General features: G+C 43.4%; 1 protein-coding gene across 4 annotated transcripts in view; it reads left to right on the top strand.

Annotated features, from left to right (window-relative positions):
• UNC13C (unc-13 homolog C) overlaps positions 1-20,298 on the top strand; it is a 427,801-nt gene that overhangs the window by 373,937 nt on the left and 33,566 nt on the right. For all 4 annotated transcript variants that reach the window (XM_073303829.1, XM_073303827.1, XM_073303826.1 and 1 more), the window contains 2 exons: positions 17,174-17,266; positions 17,951-18,110. In XM_073303829.1, the coding sequence (XP_073159930.1) occupies positions 17,174-17,266; positions 17,951-18,110 (253 nt within the window). The remainder of the gene's footprint in view (positions 1-17,173; positions 17,267-17,950; positions 18,111-20,298) is intronic.

Here is a 20,298-nt window from a genome sequence, read left to right as displayed (position 1 = left end):
GTTTTACAATTTTACCACTAAAATGGTGGTGGATACTGTAAGTTCAATTCGTTGGTTCACTAGGCATATTGCTAACAAGTCTACAAGCCCAGCAGTGTAAGTGAATGCTAAGCCAAGAATCCTGGCTGCAATATCATACTGTAACTAGTGGACAGGATCAAAATGTTCACACAGAATGGACATGCCAAACTCAGCGTGAACACTAGCTTTAATACTATTTTTCTGTTTCATACAAGGGGACAGTGAAATTCTTTTTGACCATGCCGCTGTACTGTCCCAGCCTTGCCCCTTTTCCCACCAGCTTGGAAGCTGAATGCTATTGGAGTTGTCATTTCTGCTTTAAAATATGTAGGAAAATATCCAGCCTATGTTTATATGCTGGTAGGGGCAAAGGTACTTTTCTTAAGACACTCAGCAATACAAATACTGGGATTTTATTTCAAGTAGAAAACGTACAAGCATTTAAGCTGTTTATTTCAACCCACGCATTTGAAACTAGTTGAGCAATATTCTCTTTTGCAAAAACAAAACAAAAAACACCATTGCATTTAATTCTGGTAATCAATTGTTTGAGACATGTAAAGTCACTTTCACTGGTAGTAAGCAATACACTGGAATTTTACAGACAAGTAATTATAAGCTGATAATGAAAGTTAGTTTTACTTTTAGTGCCAGGCTGAAATTCAACGCTTAACCTGAGAATGTTTAAGTTACTTTATATTTCCATACAGCAGCATATAGGAATATTATTCCTCTGGAACACAAGCCTCTCTTTATCTTTAATCCACCATATATTAGAGTTCAAAGCTGTTAGCAGCTGTAATAGTGCTGTCAAACAGGCTGATTTTAGCATTCTTTAGAAGTGTAAATTCATCTAGAAAAAAACCTAACATTTGAAAAATCTTGAACGTAGTTTAAAAATCCAGATTTTAAGACCAGAGTGGCCACAGCCTTGCATCTTGTGTAACCATTTCCATTTGTGCAAATCAGAATCCTGTAGTATATTACAATCCCTTTACCAAAGTGCAAGTCTATGGAAATTAAGACCCCATATAGTCACAAAGGTCCCAATTTTGTTCCCTTTTCTTTTGTCTTGAGTAGGAAAAGTGGGCAAGTTTAGGTTGGGCTTAGCTAATACATGCTTCTGTGGGAGCCTAGGCTACACACTTGATCAGCTAAATCAAGCGAGAAGGTGTTACCCTGCATCTATAGTAGAAAAAAGATAGAGAGTTTAGGTTCAAGCTTGACTCGCATGTTATAGCTGAAGTTAACCTAAACTCTAGCACTTTTCCTAGTCAAGATAAAGCCTTTGAAATCAAAGGCCAAATTGGCTAGGTCAGTTGAAAATCTAGCTTATGATTGATCTAGTGTACTACCTCTATAACAATTTTGCACATTTCATTCTGTCTTCTGACCCTTTCCATAATAATCAGTAATTACATTACAGTGGATGCTATTAAAATGTAAACTTTGTCAAATTGATCACAGTATTTCCACTATTCCCCACTCAGAGAATTCTGCCCTAAGTTAACAGCAGCATAAATCCAGAACACCCCCATTAAAAATCAGTGGAGTTTTTCTTTATTTAAATTGGTAAACAGAGCATATGTACCTCCATGAAAACAAAATACACCAGATACAATGACAAAGATAAATACCATGGTAAAATGTAGTTGAGCTTTTTTATATTTCAAAAATGTCTAGCATCAATATGGAGCTTTTACATGCTATACTATTCCAGGGCTGGGCTGGCAGCAGGCTGTAGCCTAAGCCTCCCAGCAAAGGCAGCCAGCAGATATGCCGAGTCAATAAACTCTAGCCCTTTGGGCAGGGCAGCTGTGTCCCAGCCCAGGGCCTTAACAGTGGCGGCGTGGTCTGCCAGTGGGTTGGCAGGGATCCAGCCACAACACGCCCACTTAGACGTGGTCAGCCCTGTAGCCGGCCTGTCGTTGGCTGCCCCGGGCCACTTCCTACCTCCCCAGGGTTTGCACCCATCCTCAGGCTCCTCGGGATACACAGCCAACAGTAGTCCCTGTAACTCCTCTTCTGGGTCCATCTCCTCTGGGGGCAGGGTGCAGCTGAGCACAGGTTCAGCTCCCAGGTGCTGCCACAGGGCAGAGGCATCTGTCTCCTCTGCTGGCTCTCGCCCAACTAAGCTGCAGATCCTTCCTTTTATACTTCCTGCCCCCACCCTAGTACTTCCGGTGAGGGGGACCGGGTGGGTTCGGCTCCACCCACCAATGCGAGTGTAGTGCTCCTTCACTCTCCAGTCCGGAGGGAGGCCACTCTGCCACACTACACACACATACACCCCTCAAGTCCGTCTCCAAGGACCCGGAGATGGCAACGTCCCATTCCCCCAACCAAGAGAAGAAGTCCACATTGGTATGGTCTTTAGCTGCTTGGTCACGTACTGTGAAGGCGTAGGGCTGCAGGGCCAGATACCAGCACATTAGTCAGGGGTTCATTTCCTTAACAGTCTTCAGCCACTTCAGGGGGGCTTAGTCGGTCACCAGTACAAAGGGAGCCCCTAGATGATAGTATCTCAGGGCGTCCATGGTCCACTTGACTATCAGAGCTTCCTTCTCGACAACCGAATAGTTCCGTTCTTGGGGGGAACAACTTGTGGCTGATATATAATATGTGGTTCTCATCTCCATTTACCTCCTGGGAGAGGACAGCTCCCAGACTCACCGCCAATGCATCGGTCTGTAACAGAAATTCCTGATTAAGAGCACAGGCTCTCAGCACAGGTGGTCTTTGAGGATTTGGAAGACCTGTCTGCATGCATCGGTCCAACACACACGTCGGGGGCTGTCCTTCTTCAGGAGCTCTGTCAGCGGTGCTGCACTTGAGGCAAAGTCAGGGACAAAGCAGCGATAGTAGCCTGCTAGCCCAAGAAATTGTCGCACCTCTTTGTGGTAGGGGTTGAGTAGCCTGCAGTGCCTGGACCTTCCCTACCAGGGGTTGTACTTGGCCTCGCCCAAGGGTGTACCCCAAATAGGTGGTTTCCTGCCAGCCAATTTTACACTTCTTGGGATTAGCAATCAGGCCAACATCACGTAAGGCTCTGAGGACGGCAGCCACCTGGTTGAGATGGTCTTCCCAGTGGCTGCTATAAATCACCACGTCATCGAGGTAAGCTGTGGTGTAGGCACTGTGGGGCTGTAGGACCCAGTCCATCAGATGCTGGAAGGTAGTCAGGGCCCATGGAAACCAAAAGACATCCAGGTAAATTCGTACAATCCAGTTGGGTGGCAAAGGCGATCTTCTCCCAGGAACTCGGGTCCAGGGGAATTTGGCGGTACCCCTTTGTGAGAGCCAGAGTACTGATGTATTGGGCATCACCTAGGTGGTCTAGTAGCTCATTGATCCATGGCATTGGGTATGCATCGAATTTCAAGATGTTTTTGACTCTCCAAAAATCAATGCAGAACCTAAGAGTTCCATCTGGCTTTGGGACCAGGACGATGGGGCTGCGCCAGTTGCTTTGTGACTTCTCGATTATGCTGAGCTCCAGCATGGTCTGGATCTCCTTCTCCACTACTTCATGGGTGTGGCGTGGCAACAGCCTCGTGGTCTCTCAGATGACTTCTCCTAGGTTCATCAATATCCTATGTTGAACAAGCATGGTTTGCCCTGGCCTCGCCATGAAGGTTTTAGGGAAGGACTTCCAACAGGCTTCTAGACTGCCTCAGTTGTTCCTTGATCAGCTGTGGCTCCTCTGAGTTGGTGGGGCTAGGAGGTTCGGGTCCGAGGTCTGGCTCTGGGTGGTGGGGGTGGAGTGATTAACAGCCCCTCACGCTCCTGCCATGCCTTTAACAAATTGACAAGGTAGACCTGTCGGGGGGGCGGGGTTTGGTCATCTTGGAACATTTCATAGGTGACCCTTTCACGGGGCGCAAAGGTCCTGCCCTGGGCTCCCTTATTATAGTTCACTCTTGCGCCTTCTGCACACTCTGTAGGTTTTCCTTTGCCAGATCCTCCGTCTGGGTTAACCGCTCCAGAAGATATTGTAGGAGGCCCTGTGATGGAGACAGTGTTTGCTGCCAGTTCTCCCACATAAGGTCTAGTAGCCCTCTCAGTTGCTGGCCATATAATAGCTCAAAGGGGGAGAACTTGGTCAAAGACTGGGAGACTTCCCGGATGGCCAGTAACAGGGGTGGGATAAGTTGGTCCCACTGGCGAAGTTCTTTCGGGAGGAACTTCCGCAACCTTTCCTTCAGTGTCCACTTAAAGTGTTCCACCAGCCTGTCCATCTCTGGGTGGTAAACGGAGACCTGCAACTTTTTTATTCCCAGTAGCTACAGACTTGGCGAAGGAGCTTCGATGTGAAGTTGGTGCCTTGGTCCATTTGGACTTCCCGGGGAAGGCCTACCTGGACACAGATTTTCAAGAGCTCTGCGGCTATCATCTGGGCGGTGATGTTTCGAAGTGGAACCGCTTCTGGAAACTGAATAGCATAATCTAGGACCACCAGGATGTATTGGAACCGTGTGACACTCTTCAGCAGCGGCCCCCACAAGATTCATGGCAATCCTCTCAAATGGAGTGCCAACCACTGGCAATGGAATGAGGGGCACCCTTGGTACTCCCTTTGGGGCTGCTCATTGGCACTCAGGGCAGGAGTCACAAAAGTCTTTTACTTCCCTGTGCACTCTGGGCCAGAAGAATCAGGCCAGAACTCATGCTAGGCTTTTCTCAGGGCCCAAGTGTCCAGCCGCTGGGACATCCTGGGCAAGTTGCAAGACTTGCCCATGATGCAAACTGAACATTGGTGGCACCAAAGTACCAGAAGCTGAGCTCAGATTTCATGGGTTTGAGGGTCACGGGTGATCCAGTAAAGGCAATCACTGGTCAACTCAAAATGGGTGTACACCATTGCCCAGTGGGGCTCTGCCCAGGTCCCATTAATGCAAGCCAGCTGTTCGAGGCCCGACTGAGGGAGGGATCCTCCTGTTGGTCCCAGCTGAAGTTGGCCCGCTAATTTAGGGTCTCTTCCTGATCGGGTTGTCTGGGCTCCACTTCTTCCTCCAGGAGGTCAGAGTTAGGGTCACTGGCCTATCGGTCCTCCCTGTCAGGGTCCTCTGAGACCCAGTTGGCTTCCTCAATGGGTTTCCCTTTGAGGGCTATTTCAGAATGTGGGCCCCGTGCGGTTGTTGCCCACAGGACCTCCGTGAACCCCTTCCAGTCACAAACCAAGATGACGGGGTACGCCAGCCTTGGTGCTAGCCCAACCATCATGGTCCGTCTCTCCCCGTTCATGGTCAGGATGACCTGGGCCTTGGGGTAAGGCCTCACATCTCCGTGGATGCACTGGATCTGAATCCTGACCAGTGGCAGATCGGGAGGCAGTGCGAGATCCTGGCAGATAAGAGTCTGCCCACACCTCAAATCAATGAGAGTGGAGACTGGAACTCCGTTCACGGCAAGGGGGACTGTCAGCTTACCCAAGGGCTGTTTACAGGCCCTGGCCTCCCTGGAACAGATCTGTCCAAAACTGCAGTCCAAAACAGGACACTCTCATTGAAGATGCCTGAATTGGCTGCAGGTGAAGCAAGGGCCGATTTCGGAGTGTCAGGGCCTGTCCGTAGAGGTGGGCGAGGGTGCGGCATGCCTGCAACCTGGGGCTTCCCCATGCCAGATATGTCCTCAGGTAGTCCCCGTGCCAGGGCGTAACCATTGGGGCTTGCCGACCTCCCATCCCTCAGGGTGTTTTGGGCCGGGTCAGGGTTTGCTCCTTTTGTCCTGGGTCTTCTCTTCCCAGGAGTGGACTGTCATCACGGTCACAGGGCGAGTCCCTGGCCCTACAGTAGTCTCTGCAGCCAAAAAGTCTTCCATAAGGGACACGACCGCACGAAGGGTCACCGGCTGGTGGCGAAGGACCCGGGTTCTTCCACGGGCTGGAAGGATATGCATGAACTGTTCAAGCATGACTTGTTCAGCGACTTGGGCCTCCTATGCTGTTTGGGCTGTAGCTACTGCCAGCACGCCTCCTTCAGCTGCTGGGCTACCGCCGTCAGTCAGGACCCGTAAGGGTAGCTCTTCTCCCAGAACTTCTGCAGTGTGATCTCAAGGGCATCAAAGATTGTAGCCTTCAACCACCCATAGTCCTGGGCTTCCCCTACTGTGAGCACCCTATAGGCGGCCTGGGCTGGGCCCATCAAATACGGAGCTAATAGAGTGGCCCATTGCACCAGGGACCACTTAGGTGACCCTCTCAAATGTAATTAGGAAGGTTTCAGGGTCATCCTTTTGGCCCATCTTTGTCAAGCGCACCGGCACTGGGGGTCAGCAGGTCCTGCCGCACCCCTAGGGTTGGAGACCCCTGGGGTCAGCAGAAGTGCCGCACACTGCTGCAAGCACTGTTGTTACTGCTCCCAGTTTTGAGGCCCCAATTCTCGAATCAGTTGCTGTTGCTGACTGTCGAGATGTTGCAGCAGCTGTTGTTGCTGGTGCAGCTGGCTCTTGGCAAGCCATTTAATCAATTTCTTGTCCTCCCTCCTCTTCTCACTGACGAAGGGTGGAGTGGGTCTGTCTCACACTGGCATTGGTTCATTCCCTTACCTCAGGGGAGGGCACGATGCCTGCATTCTCCACCAAGTTCTAGTGCTCCCGTGCTCTCCAGTGGGGAGGGAGGCCACTCTGCCTCGTTGTCTTGGGGTTTAGTCCTCGGCCTCAGGTCGCACTGGTGGGGTCAAGCAGTCTAGAGCTCTGGGCCCGTCTGACAGACAAATGCACAACAACAATTTGGGGCCTTTGTCCCTGCCCCCGGGCGGCGCAGCACCCTGCATAGTCTCTAGCTTGCAGCCCCGCAGTAGGGCTGACAGCAATTAACAGTCTAGGGCTCTAGCCCTCAGGCAGGGCTGGACTGGCAGCAGGCTGTAGCCTAAGGCTCCCAGCACAGGAAGCCAGCAGATACGCCAAGTCAATAATCTCTAAGGCTTTCCCTGGCGGGCCGCATGCCAAACGTTGCCGATCCCTGGTCTAGAGAATAGTTAGTTCTTCCATGAGTGCAAGGAATTGGACTAGAAGACCTCTTGAGGTCCCTTCCAGTCCTACAATTCTATGATAATATCTAATTCATTTTTTTTCCTCTGTGTCCTAGGGCCTGTTTTGTCCATTCATCCTTCCCTACAGCTAATTTTAATGAAGCGTGGGTGGGTGGATAAATGTACAGAAGAATAATGGGATGAACAGAAAATTCAACTGAGTGCTTTACCAACCCTGCTACTCTCAATGATGGCTGATAAAAAATGTAAATTATATTGCAGGGCTTTTGACAATAGATTAATAGCTTTCAGTGGGCTTTGACCATCACTGTACAGTCTTCCTAACAAATAATAGATTATAAAGTTATTATGTGTAGTACAGAAGTCTCTCTGGCACAAACAAGAACATATATCTGGGAGCAGACTGCAGTAGCTCTCTCAGACATTTTGTGGGCTGGTCAGGGGATCCTAACTTCCTAAAATCAGGTCAGCTCTCCACTCCATTGATATGTATACGTTCTGTAGATGTGAGTGGGCGCACCCATGAATAGTTTTGTTTTCTCTGAAAGCTCTTTATTTATAAATTCTCTTGACCCCAAGTTCAAGAGAATTGAACTTGAGTTCAAAAAGGCCATGTCTTTTAATTGCTTGGAACTAAATTTCTTAAAACTAAATGCTAACATGTAACTGTAAATGCAGAAAACAACAAAATGACATTCAGCATCGAAAAATGCACATGAATGATCATGCAAACCATGGAGATTCAGGGAGAGGAGAAATGGACTGGGAGCTCTGGTGTGACCACACCTGAAATATTCTCTTCAGGGCTGGTCACCTCATCACCAAGAAATTATTAAGAAACTAGAGGGAGTTTAGTGAAGAGGGATAAAAACAGGAGGCATCAGGGACTTAATTTACAAGGAAAGAAGAAAAGAGTTAAGTATTGACTGAGCATGACTGAGGAAGAAATATAACAGTCTACAAATATTTTACGGATGAAAACAACAAGGAAGAAAAGAAATTATTTAACATAATTAGAAGGGTGTAACTGGGAATAATAGGATGAAATTAAGAAAAGGAGAATTTAGGGTAGATTTGGGGTAGGGGGTATCTTTCTAACAGTGAGACCTGTGAATAACCTCCCTGGGGAAGGATGGAAGTCCCATCATTTGGCAGGTTTCAGATTAGACTGTATGAAATACTAGTACTGGGTGCCCTTCTGCAAGATAAACTTTAGTCAAATACATTATTGAGCCCAATATGTGGGGGGTAACTGGTTGAAATGCTATAGCTTATGTAATACAGTCAGACTAGATGATTTAATTGGTCTTTTTTCTGGTCTTAAAAATCTATGAAGGCTCTAATGACCCCCTTTGTGAGCTTTAAATTACCAATTGGTAATCCCCTTCCCCACCTCTTCAACATAAACCACCTGTGATTTTTCTGGACTCATCAGGGACCCTTCCCAGAGCATTATGAGGCTCATTCCTTGCAAGCCTTAGGTGCAACCTCACCCTCAAATCTTACTATTGCTCTTACCCCCCACCAAACCAACACTGGTTTTCCCCCAATGAATGTAAGTACATTTGTCAATCTAATGAACCTAAGTGAGCGGTTTCCTGATGAATGTGTAGAGGCCCACCAGCCCTTCTTGATGAACCTAAATAGAGCCATAGCAGTAAATTAGTGCCACAAGTGTCATTAACATGAGTTTTGGATACGTGTAAAGTTATTGTGTTTCATAGTGAAACATTATTTTGAAAAAGATGGTCCAGGGGAGTCTTGTTCTTAGGATTGCCAACTGGCTAATCGCACAAACCCAAACACCCTTGCCCTGCCCCCACCCCTTTTCCGAGGTCCTGCCCCCAGCTCACTCCAGCCCCCCCTCCCTCCATCTTTTGCTCTCCCCCTACACTCACTCACTCACTCACTTTCACTGGGCTGGGGCAGGGGGTTGGAGTGCAGGCTCTGGGAGGGAGTTTGGGTGGGGGAGGGGGCTCAGGGCTGGGGCAGGTGGTTGGGGTGCAGGAGGGGCTTTGGGGTGCTGGCTCTGGCAACCCTACTTGTTATGAAGGTCACAACAGACCAAAAAAAGCCCCTGTTGGAATCCTATAAATGTCTTCTGGAGCAACGTCATACCTTTATGCTTTGACAGTTCTGCCTTTATATTTGGCATTGTGCATATTAAAGAGCTCTGTGCTCCTTAAGCGTGCTGCACAAATCTCTATATAGGACATCATTATATCCCTACCGCTCAGTGGCCATTCTACAACTTGGGTATGGTCCAGGCAAATTTTGTCCCACCCTAGGCACTTGCTATGATTCGTTTTTAACAAAAGGTCACGATCTTCCAAACATGTCCTGCAATCTTACCAATGCAGTGCAAGTTTGTGAAAAAGTGGCAAGGTTCCCAGGGACAACCGGAAAACAGGAATATCTCTGTCATTGACCTTGTAAAGGCGCAGCTATAAGAAGAGGCCTGCTGTTGCTGCACATCTACATGGTTAGAATAGTGTCTAGACATACCAATAATGTAGATTAGACACAAATCATTAACCCATCAACTTTTTCTGGGATTCAGAATGAAAAAGTCAGGATAAAAAATGAAAAAAAGAAAACAAAAGTTAGGATGATCACACCTGCTGTTAATTAAGGTTGTAATTATTGTGGAGGAAATGACAAGGATAAGTCTCCACTAGAAGAAAAATAAAAATGTTCCATTATTTCCCCCCCCCATGCAAAACGTCAGACTCCTATGCAATACAAAGGGAATCAGCATCCTCAGTCTCTTTCAGTCTCAAGTTTTATTACTCATTTTCATTTTTCACAGTGCCAGAGATGTAGAAATTTGAGGAAAGCCTCAAGGTTTAAGAATTTTTCCTTGGAATTACCAGCAATATAACATGATGACACTAATGAGCTTGAAGCAGTTTCAAAGGGGAGGACTGGCCACCAAAACGTAGGATGGTCACAGTCTGCATTCCATAATGTGAAGTGATATCTTAACAACTGATTACATGACCATATTGAAACATCGTGCCATAGGCATAGAGCTATGAAAATATGCATGCCTTTTTGAGAGGAAGACCTACACTGCTGAGGACAAGGACAGATTCTCTGTCGGTGTAAAAGGGAGCACCACCACTGACTTCCATGGAATTTAACCCATTTACACCAATAGAGAATTTGACCATGTCTGTTCCATTTCCAAGTTTGGGGATTTTTATTAGTAGCTAAAAATTTGCTGTATACTGCTATATTGATTTTTAGAGACAACAAGCTAAGGTGGACCACTACAATATTGGTCTTGAAAAATGTATTTCAAGGTAAAAAAATTCGTTATAAATAAATTGAGTGATACCGTAATAACCCTCAAAAGCTTGTAAGTTTTGCCTTAGCCAAATAGATATGATTACCTAAGGAATTGCAGCAGGAACTGAATTTTCTTGTGTTTATGCTGAAAATACCCCAAATAGGGAATGTTATTTAGGCAGGAATTTTTCAGACTCAGGTGTGTGAAATTACATGATTGGAAACCCTAGTGATTTGCACGTCCATACCTCTTTACACACACACAACACCAGCTTGAATGCATGGATTAGGCGTTGTGTATATGTAACTGATGACTGAGCTTTTGTCTACATGGAGTTTTAGAAATATAAGACCTAGATGTATATGGAAATTGGCAAGTTTTAAAGGGTAACCACTGTGTATCTGGAAATTTTTACTGCAAACCGTAATTATACACCTCCATAAAAATGCAATGTCATTATAAATAAGTAATCATATCAATGAAATTTTTAACATGCATCTGCCTGGAAATATTTGAAACCTATCATTCCTCTATATACTGGACCTGTAGTACACAGTAGTCCATTAGAGTGGCATAGAATATACTTATACATTACTGCAAAGAGTGTCAAAAGGGGGGCATATATCTATTATATTTGCCAATGTCTGAGACTGGGAAGTAGCGCACAACTCTTAGCACATGGCCACAAGTAGACTCTGCAGTTGAAACATCATCTTAAAAAAAAAAAGTTAAAGCCGAATTACTTGAAAGTCACACACGCAGAACTAGAGAAGGTGTTTTTGGTTTTTTTTTAAACATGTTTTAAACATGCTGTCCAACTTTCTGTATCATGACATTGCCAGCTTTTCAGTGACACCATTTTTTGGATTTTAATAATATTGTCATTCTACTATTCCCATTTCTCAGATTGCCTGGCAAGGCTTCCAGAGCACAAAGGGAATGGCTCTCTCTCAAATGTGCCACTCCTGCTATTTCAAATGATCAACCGCCTCTCTGCATCATTGAGTAATGTCCTCTCTAAAAACCCTTCTTTTTAATCTATGACAGCCTCCCCAGTGAAATTGTGTGTTAAAAGGACTTCTTAAAAATAAATATATTGCACCATGTATTACTTGCTCCTCCTGCTTCACAGCTTCTAGATTATGATGGTGCCAACCCATTGTGCCAATTTACTTGTGTTAAAGTGCTCTCTATGGGTGGGAGATATACAGTCTGACCTGTCCTCTTTGCTCTTATTATTGTCTTGCACAGTCTGGGATATTTTCAAGGAGAACCAGACAGTTCAAGCTATGTGTCTATTTATCACATAAAAGAGAACTGTGCACAGTAGTGCTGATCAGTCAGGGATGTGTCCTCTTGATTGGTCGGTCAGTTCTCAAGGTAACTATACTGTATAACTCGCTCCTTGTGTTCAGCTGGAATTGCGCCTTTGTGGTTCAGTGTTCTCTCCCAGTCGCCTTCATGCAGAAAGTATTCCCCTAGGGAGCCAAGACAACATGTACATTTATCATGTGCAAAAATAAAAATACAGGAGATTAGTGAAATTCCATTTTCTTCTAACATTGAATTTCATTATGACATACATATATAAAATACATACATACATGGACATTTTAAGAGGAGATAGGTGAAGATAAGTGGGAAGCTGCTATAAACAGCATAATACTACCACAACTGAAATAATCCAATAATTTTAGGAAAAAAGTTATTTTCTAATATATGAAACTGTCTGACATTCAGGTGTAATTTATGCTACCTCATTTTCTCTGAGTCCCTTTTATTTCTGCTAGTCTAAACTTTTTTCAATCCAGCCCTAGCTGTTAGCTTCCAAACCTCCCCTGAGGTGACAAACCTGAGCTTTTCAGCATTAAGTAACTCAGTTGAGACAATGAACCCTTTTCCATACAAATGCACTAATACACATGTCTGCACTTATTTAAGTGACTTAAACATCTTTTGCACTTAACAGTTGGATAATTCTGTTTTAGTTTTCAACAAGCATCTAGACAGAGGTGATGAGGACTTTTGAGACACCTCAGAATTCCATGGCCACCACGAGGATTATGGGGCTAACCCAGGCTGTTGCTGGCTCAACTCAGCTAGCCACTTTCTTGATCCAGTGATCGGATTGTGACGGGAGGTGGGGCAACTAGCAATGTTACACCATTAGCTCCTATGATCCGAGATAGGAATATGGCATCTGTTTTGAGCGTCCACTTCCAGAGCCTAATAGAAACCCATTCCGGAGGGCTCTGAAGATGAATACTTGTTCCCCCAACTCTATCAATGACTTTGTAGGACTGGCAATGATCCTTTATATTCAGCTATCAATGAAGTGCCCTTAGATATCCTAGCCCCTAGATTTGTCAAGACAGGTCTCCTTGATTTGTAAAAGACCTGTCACAACTGAAATGAGAGGAAAGATGACTAGAGTGCTGGTGGATGAAGTAGGGTGCAAAATCTGATCAATTCCATCCTAAAGATTATTGAAACGCTTCTACCATAGCTAAGCAAGAGGCAGAGACGATTGATTTGCCGCCTTCATAGCACTGAATAGTGTCAATCAATCAGCGATATTGTTTTGAGTAGTGGACAATCTAGTTAAAGCAAGCTGCTTTCCAGTCAGTGGCTGGTACAGGTCTTGCCCATTATATTGAAATTTCTACTTTGGAGAAAAAAAATTAAGGAAATATGGACTTAAGTCTCTGCTTCTACGGATGCAGCGTGATTTCTGGAGGGTACATGTGCTAGGTCTCCTCTGGTGGAGTTTATGCCAGTGACAGTCACTGAAGCACTACAGATGCTGGGAAGTCTGCATTGCATTTCCCTCCTTCCCATGGCACTTTGGACACATGTCCTTCCTGACTGGGGAAAGTCAGCAGGAGAAGAATTGGGTCCATTGTTGATGGAGACTCCCTTATAGAGGAGTCACCTTGCCAACTTCTATAAAAGACACTGTTGTGCAGCCATCATTCATACAAGTCATTGCTAGATGGTCATATAACAGCAACAACCAGCAATCCTATTTTTTAATCTGCACGTAGCCAAGAGGTTGCAACTGTTTCTTTCAGATGCAGACCTAATTACTGCGGTCTATGCAGTTGTCCCCTCAAGATTAAATTATTGCAATGTGTGCTCTACAATGCTTAATTCAACTCAAACTCAAAGTGGAGTAGAATGAGATGGCCTGTTTGTTAAGTAGAGTTTCTCATTGTGAACACATGACACCAGTGTTTTGAGATCTCCACTGGCTGCCAGTTGGATTCAGGGTGGAATGCAACACATAGTTTTGACCTCTGATGGGCGTGGGACCTTTCAGAGATTGCCGTGCCTCTATCCCAGTGCAACAGTCTACATGTAATCAACAGACACTCCTAAAGCAGGAGATTCCTTACTTTAAAAAAAAAAAAAGGAAGATCTTGGCAGGGTACTCTCCATAAGTGGCCATCATATCTGCTGCCATGCAGAGCATGCATCTCTCTTCCCAGGCTTTTGAGAAGGGATGAGTGCATGGAGCAGTCTGGCATCTGTGGCTGGGCGTAAGTTTTTCCTTGTCCCTTTCCAGTTTCGTGGAGAATTTTTTGTTGCTTTACAATAGAGTGACTGCATTTTTAACAGATAGGTGCTTTTTAATGTTCTGATTGTATCTCAACAAATAAAATGTAAAATCAGAGCTCTGGGGCCTGGGTAGATTCCACTGGTCACATCAGAAACAGCCTCCACAGTACGACACTCTTAGCAATTCAGATTAGTCTAGAGGAAGGTGCTTTTACCCTAAGCCATATAATAGATCAGTTCTCCTGACAGCAAATAGCCTTGCAGAGCATGATAGCATTTTCCCTTCTTTAACACTGCAATTCATCTCATCAAAAGCGCTACAAACATACTAATGGACTTCATATTGAAAAGCCTTATAGTTGCTTAGCTACCAGTGGAATCTACCCATGCCCCAGAGCGCTGATTTTACATTTTATTTGTTGCGATACAATCAGAACATACTCATCATGAGCATTTTTAAATATAGTATGAGATTTCTTTTATGCCTCCAGCACACCCTATTATAGGTAATGTGCTAGGTGTACGCAAAACTTACAGTACCCTTTAAAGGGTTCTTCTATATTAATGGCCACAAACAGGGCAAATAAAGCTTGTAGGGAAAAGTACTCTATTGAGTAATTCATGATAGGAATATCTTGCTTAGGTTGACAGCCGTAAGAAACTGTAAGCCACATTTTGCTCTCAGGTTAGCTGAAGTAAATTATGAAGAACTTCACTGGAGTTAAATTCAATGGAGCTAGTGTGGGTTTCCACTTCAGTAACCGAGAGCAGATTTTGTCCCAATTTGAACTAGGGTCACATGCATTTTGTCTCTTATATGAGGCAAAAACCTTGATCAGGTCTAGCAGAGACTTCAAATTTTTCCTTGCAAATAATATCTGTTGCTAATGTAACCCTCTTTCCCCCCCCCCTTTTTTTTTGGAGACTTGTGCACCAAACATTCCTGATTTCTGCAAATGTGAGAGCCACGGGTGGGTACGGTAATGTCTTTAATTGGAAATTGGACCTACTTCTGTTGGTGGAAGAGCTTTTCTGACCTGAAGAACTTCACTAACTAGACAATAGTAATGCTTAGCCAGATTCTGCCTTTTGAATAGTTCTTTACTTTATGCACTTGTCTTCACTACAGAAAAATAGGTATGTTCTTAGCTCAAGTTAGCTAACAAGTTATCTTCACTAGGATTTTATCTCAAGTAAGCTAAGGTAGTTTTTAGTTTCCACAAAAGTTAGCAGGTCAAGTTAAAGCCTAAGTACACGAGTTAAGAACGCACCTTTTTTCATAATTAAGACAAGGTCTTTAAGTAGCCCCACTGAAATAAAGAGGAATACACATGTACTACTCAAAACAGGCAAATAGGCAGAATCTGGTCCTCGAAGAGTAGTGGTCATGGCAGCTGTGTTTTAAATGTTATTTTTCTTGACAGAATATTTTACATACAATTTTGTGTTCAGCTAAAAATTGTTATTCCAGGAAGCAGAAACTGAGTGGCATTGCTAATAAATAAAGGCTGGACAGTGATGAATGGGTTAGAGAACACTTTGTTTCCCTCAGAAGGAAAAATCAGATTGAAATACATCACTTCTAGCATATAACAGTTTCCTTTCTTATTGCTAAAGGCTGGTTTTATACGATAGAGAAACTCAGTAGTGGTGGAAGCTGTTGAAACTGGTTAGTAATTTTTTTGAGTTTGGATATTCACTTGTTCTTGAACTATTTTATTACTACTCTAACATGTTATTAATACTACTTGATGAAAGATGAAGTAACTTGCATTATTTACTTTTCATTTATTGTGAACTAGATAAGTCAGTAGTTTAATTAGGTACTTAAGATAGTAAAGATTTCTCTGTGGAATTATCAAACTGCACTGCAATGTGTAATGGCTGCCACTGAAGCTAAACTTCTTGTCACTAAAACCCGCTGAGTAACAAATTGCCTATTTACACATGTCATAAAATGGTCTACACCATCTGGTTGATATTGGACCATATCTAGAAGCAACATTTGTGTGAGCACCCTGAGATTCAGAAGTGGCAGCTATGTCTCTACTGCTTAAGACATTAAAACAGTTTTTGTTGTTTTTTTTAATTAAAACTCTGTGATTTCTGATTATGATTTTTAACAAGTGAACTCTTGACAGCATTGTGGCCCAACTCACTTAGCAGCTGGCAAATAGAGTGTTCTGTTTTCTCAAGGTTTCCGATCAAGTAAATTGAGTAGCAAGTTCCCACATCTTAATATGTCAGAAAAGAAGCTTGTTCTTCGACGCAGTAACCCATGGGATAAGGGTATTTAATTGTCCTTGCAACGCTGAGCCAGAGAAGAGAATGTAACTATGAATTATTCCAACCCGACCAATAAGCATCACTGTAGAATCACATTTCAAGGAAGCCATTGAGATGAAGAAGTCTAGAAAAGCATTTTAGGGTAGGGGAAAGGAAAAACAGGGCAAACACATTGGTTGAGATCTTTAATTTAGGGCAAGATTGTCACTTGCCCAATGAATCCGAGCAGGAGGGTAAGGCATCCACTTAAACCCTGCATGGATTACTTGTGTTTGTGGCTCGCAGGCAGTGGGAAAGCAGCTTTTCTGGGGGCCTGTTGCTTCCCTGCTCATGCAGGTGGAAGGGGAATGGTTGAACAGGGATGGGGTGGTCAAGTAAGGAGTAGATGGAGTCTTAATTCTGCATCCTCAACCCCACCAAATCTGTGTGTAGTAAATGGTTGCCCCAGATTAACTAAGGGTCACATTATGACTACCTAAATCACAATTCATTCCCTTGTGTAATCCTAGAGCAGTGCAACTGTACAGTGCACCTTCCTATGCAAATTGTATTGTTACAATCCAGCCCACAGACAAAGACATTTGTCTTTATTTGACTTCATATTAAGATGCACCTTAAATAATACACGAGCAGTTTTGCAAATATATACATACAGAACTCAGCAAAACAACCAAGTTTCATGTTGGCACCAACTTTTTGAATCACAGGCTGAATTTAAGGTTCCTAATGAGAGGTTCTCCCAGTCCTACTAAGAATATACACGGGAAGCAGATGTTTGTGGTCACAAGGTGCAACTGTGGTAAAATCACTTATAAAGCTATCACCTCACCTTATCCAGGCATCAAATATATTCCAGATGGTTAAGAAAAGAAAATATGGTGAGATATGAGAAAACATACTATTCACCTTACATTAATATAAAGTTCTTTGTTCACCTGCTTCTTGTTGTAACATTCGTGTACTGTCTATTTTCCACTGAGCTGTTGAGGAGTCAGCAGTATTAAACTACTGTTTGCTTCTGCAGGTCATTCTACCAATAATGCAGTAGGTGAGATCTCTGTGCAGGTGGATGTCTTTACACATCCTGGAACTGGAGAACATAGAGTCACTGTAAAAGGTAAGTTTCAAATAGGGACTCTTAAGTAGTAGGGTAGTTATTTTACCTCTGTAGTTGGCACTGATGCAACCACTACTGTAATACTGTTTCCCGGTCTTGTGTCCACAGTTCAAGAAGGATGTCAATAAATTGGAGAGGGTTCAGAGAAGAGCCATGAGAATGATTAAAAGATTGGAAAACATGCTCGATTTATTTAACTTAACAAAGAGAAGGTTAAGAATTGACTTGATCACAGTTTATAAGTTCATATATGGGGAACAAATATTTGGAAATGGGAACAAATATTGAATGATGGTCTCTCACAAAAGTCTAACAAGATCTGATGGCTGGAAGTAGAAGATAGACAAATTCAGGATGGAAGTATGCTGTACATTTTTAACAGTGAGGGTAATTAACCCCTGGGACAATTTACCATGGGTTGTGGTGGATTCTCCATCACTGATAATTTTAAAATCAAGATTGGATGTTTTTACATACTCTAGTTCAAACAGGAACTTCAGTGGGAAGCAGACAAGCTATTGCTGGTTTGTGGAGTGTAGGTTTTCTACCAGGAAAATCTCAGGTCGTCCTCCTGTGACTTCTCATTGGCTACACTAAGCCTTACTACATATTTAAGCAAGGATATTTACTAATATTTTGCATTGGGATTCTAAATGCATATCTAATTCCCGTTGTTCTCTTTAGTTGTAGCAATTAATAACCTAAACTGGCAAACAACAGCTATGTTCCGGCCATTTGTGGAAGTCTGTATATTGGGTCCTAACCTGAGTGACAAGAGGAGAAAACATGGCACCAAGACAAAGAGCAACACCTGGTCACCAAAATACAATGAAACATTCCAATTGTAAGTCTTCTTTTCTTTTAGCTGTCCATTTTATATGAATTGTTACAATTAATTTTTCAGCAAAAGCTGTGAGAACTGAAAATGCTACAGTCCAAGACTGCATATTTCACAGACCATAAGTATAGACATGATTTCAAAACTAGGGTTCTTTCGATGTACAGCTTGTTCGAAAGTCTGGGTTATAGCCTTGTCTTACGCAGGGATGAATTTTGATCTTTGTGTTTTGGGCCTGTAACACTCCTTTTTGAAGTTCCAGTTTCTGAAACATGGAAGACAAGTGGATTTGGAATTAAGGACATTCTGGAAATTGTGGGGATTATTAGTTAGAAATGCACATTCATTTGCACGCACAGATGAGAAGTTAGATACCTAATTGGTCATTTGCATGTGCAGTTACCTAAATTGCTAATGCCAGTTGTACATACATTTCTATAAATCTGGGCCTTAAATGTTTGTAAAAGTCTGAAGATGTAAAATGATAATTGCTATTAATAACCACTTTTACTTAATCCCCAGAAGCTAAAGAACCTTTTTGTTTGATTTAGGGATCTAAATTTCTTATCTTATCCAAATTCCTTTTACCTGCTCTCTACATCATCCTCCTTTTTCTAGATTAAGACCTCTCTTATAGCCTGCCCATTTCCCAAGCGCTGAAAGACCACACTCTGCCTCCATGTGCTGGGAGTTTCACTTTCTTGGCTTCTGCTGACCATCAGCCCTACATCTGACCATGAAGCTGCTTGAGGCTCTATGCCAGTGATTCCCACTGACCCAGCTCAGTGGTATAGTCCTGAATGGGCCGTACACTACTGGAGTGCTCCCACTGGTGTGACCTCATGCAGATGTGCAAGGTCACACTGTGAGGACACAATTTTGCTGTACAAAATGGTGTGCTCTATGCAACTTGACCTCCAGCATGCGGTGTAAAAGTGCTGGAATGCATTCTGGCTCCACTACACCTGTGCCCCCACTGCTTCAACAGTGCTGGTTCCTGGCTTCAAAGGCCATTTTAGAAATATCAGCTAGGAAGGCAGGCTGAGGAAAGCCAGTCAGAATTCATTCTGTTAGCAAGAATCCCTACTTGACCCCAACTCCAAGGGCAGCAACCTTCCCTCCTCCTACCGCTATAACCTCCTCAGACATCCCTTAACAGTCTACCAATCTGATGGTGGTGAACATCTTAGAACTGGCAAGTGTCCTCACAGGTTAAGCCACACTTTAGAAAGAGGGATATATAATGTGTCCCTTTGTGACAAATTATTCTTCTCATTTATTTGATGTGTTTGCACAGAGATAAATGTGAACAAAAGCAGTGGTCTGTTTACAAGAGAAATGTATTCAGAACAAATGTTCCCTTTTCCTACAACTCCAGGGTTATGGGGACACATGAAGTACAGGCATACCTTTAGAAGACTGAAACATCCTTAATGGCAATTGCCAACAATTATTTTCCTAAAATTTTATTTTTAAAAGCACAGTGTCTATGTTTGTTTCAACTACTGAGAATCACATAATGCAGTAGGACAATCTTAAGGATCTAAAGCTGGGTAAGATGGGAACAACTAAATACAATTAGCACCAGACTGGATGAGCATCAAGTAGTCAATATATTCCACGGTATGCATCCGATGAAGTGAGCTGTAGCTCACGAAAGCTCATGCTCAAATAAATTGGTTAGTCTCTAAGGTGCCACAAGTACTCCTTTTCTTTTTGCGAATACAGACTAACACGGCTGTTACTCTGAAACCTGTCAATATATTTAGTGTTTTTCATTCATTATAAGTAGCTTAATCTCCAAATTGGTAGACACCCATCCACCCTCAAATACCTATCTTCACTGGATCTGTCTTTACTTTGTAAGATTAGTTACATAATAAGTAAGAGGAAATCATCACTACTAGAGGGAGCACTTGCAGTAACATTAGAGAAGGTGAGTTTAGGCTGCTTTTTAATCGCACGCTTTACAAGCCTTTTGCTTTAATAACAGCAGTGTAACAAATGGATCTGTCAGGTACAGGATACTGAGCAGTACAGGGGCCTATGTTTTCCACATCTCTGTCTCCTACATCCAATAGCAATCAGCAGGTTAACTTTAAGCATGAAAGAAATTGAAAGGATCTACAATAATTTTTCTGGTAGTAAAAATCTATTCATGCAAAACCTTTGAACTATTCACCAGTCTAACGTA

This window comes from Lepidochelys kempii, chromosome 10 (assembly GCF_965140265.1).
Source record: "Lepidochelys kempii isolate rLepKem1 chromosome 10, rLepKem1.hap2, whole genome shotgun sequence".
NCBI classification, from domain to species: domain Eukaryota; kingdom Metazoa; phylum Chordata; order Testudines; family Cheloniidae; genus Lepidochelys; species Lepidochelys kempii.
Note: the sequence above shows the minus strand (reverse complement) of the source record. Positions and strands in the feature narration are given on the sequence as shown.